A 1821-nucleotide genomic window follows, 5' to 3' on the forward strand; every position below is an offset into this window, starting at 1 on the left:
AACTGAAGTGAATTGGCTGCTTCAGGAACCAACCAATGACAACAAGGACAAACGAAAATGGTTAAATAGGTTCATTTGGGGTTCTGAGCAGGTTAAGAGCTGGGGGGACTGATGTGCTGCTTTGTCCTCTGCAGAAACAGACTCTGCTGGAGCTGCTGCAGGTGGGGGTTGGATGTGATGAGAAATGATGGCCAAATGGGATTCATGATAGGGTGCAGGGAGCTGATGCTGACTGGCACTGTCCCCTGCAGTTGGTGGGTGCTGTTACAGGCCTGCAGGTGGTTTTCCCCCCCCTAGAAAAGTGCCCTTTTCCAAAGGTTGTGTTTGGTTCTTGCTGCCCTGAGTGGGAAGCTGATCCATGGCTTTGCTAGGAATTGACTGTCTCATTTCTTCATGTACAAGGGCAACCTGGGACATGGCAGAGAACTTCCCCTGCCTCAAGGAGACCAGCACAGAATCCAACCCCCTGTTTTTTAGGATTATTCAGAAGGAACTTCCTTGAAAGAAGATGTACAAACCCCAAGAAGCAGCAAAATCCCATCCCTCCCCTCATCCCCAGCTTTGCTGATGGACTGAAAAAAACTACAACCAACCCAAGCTCTGTCCAGTTGGAGCTCTTCCCATAAATCAGCTCCATCAGAGCTGAGAACCACTAGTGGCCCCAGGGGTGAGAAGAACAGTTGTAGAAAATTCACAGATGTTGGTAAGTTTAAAGCTTCTGGAAAAGTCACTTTCAAGAAAAGTGCTGATGGAAGAAGAGTTCCAGGTGCCCCTGGGAAGAGAAAGAAAAGGTCAGTTGTTGCCAAATGGAGCATGACTTTTTAAATTTTTAAGGTGTATTTTTAGTCACTCAGCAAGGATTGATGTTCTCCTGGTTCACAGGAGGCAAAGCAAAGAGTCTTTCCCATTTAACCACAACTAAAACCAAATCTATAGCATCAAAATCTCCCTGGTTATCAGCCCTTTAGTAAACCTCAAAGTACACCAGCAGAATCCTGTCTGCTGGGAGGAAATGGTAACAATGGTGTGGGTGTCTCTTACCTGGTGGTCAGGTCTGTCAGTCACCCTCTTCTGTGAAATGAAAAAGATAATTACTGGGTTAATGAAGTGTAGGAATAACAAGGAAGGTGCAGGTGTGGTCTCACCTGCAGCAGGTGCTGTGACAGCTCTGTTGCTTCCCAGTGAAGGAAGTAGTCACAGAATCCCAGACTGGCTTGGGTTGGAAGGGACCTTTAAGACCATCCAGTCCCAACCCCCCTGCATGGGCAGGGACACCTCCCACCAGCCCAGGCTGCTCCAAGCCCCATCCAACCTGCCCTTCAACACTGCCAGGGATGGGGCAGCCACAGCTTCTCTGGGCAACCTGGGCCAGGCTCTCACCACCCTCACAGGAAGGAATTCCCTCCTCATCTCCAACCTCCATCTCCCTCTTCCAATTCATAACACATAATGACATTACATAGAACTACAAAAGAGCAGCAATCACTTTTCACCCTGGAAAGGCTCTGCAGCAGGACAGGGGATTGGAGCTCCTCCCCAGCCACCTTTACCTTTACTTTCTGCTTTAAAATCGGAGGGGAGGAGGTTGTCCTGCCGGTTCCCCAGCACGAAGGCCAGGAAGGAGAGGATGAGGGCGTCGAGGATGCCGATGATGCAGAGGATGTACGCCCAGCGCACGGTGCAGGCCCCCAGGCTGTACTTGTCCGTCTTGTCCCCGCACAGACGCCTCACCTCGCCCGAGTCCCAGCCGTCGGGGTAGATGAGGCAGCCGATCATCAGCCCGGTGGCTGCGGGGAGAGGGGGCGGGAGGGCGGGGATGCG

The 1821-nt window shown here is 51.3% G+C and overlaps 1 protein-coding gene across 1 annotated transcript in view; it reads right to left on the minus strand.

Annotated features, from left to right (window-relative positions):
• Positions 1–648: 648 nt before the first annotated feature.
• LHFPL5 (lipoma HMGIC fusion partner-like 5) overlaps positions 649–1821 on the minus strand; it is a 4001-nt gene continuing 2828 nt past the window's right edge. The window contains exons 2-4 of the mRNA XM_009997309.1: positions 1551–1787; positions 1042–1071; positions 649–772 (exon numbers count right to left, since the gene is read on the minus strand). Coding sequence (XP_009995611.1) covers positions 1058–1071; positions 1551–1787 — 251 coding nt within the window. The 3' untranslated portion in view covers positions 649–772; positions 1042–1057. The remainder of the gene's footprint in view (positions 773–1041; positions 1072–1550; positions 1788–1821) is intronic.

Source organism: Chaetura pelagica, unplaced genomic scaffold (genome assembly GCF_000747805.2).
Source record: "Chaetura pelagica isolate M959 unplaced genomic scaffold, ChaPel_1.0 scaffold1654, whole genome shotgun sequence".
NCBI lineage: Eukaryota > Metazoa > Chordata > Aves > Apodiformes > Apodidae > Chaetura > Chaetura pelagica.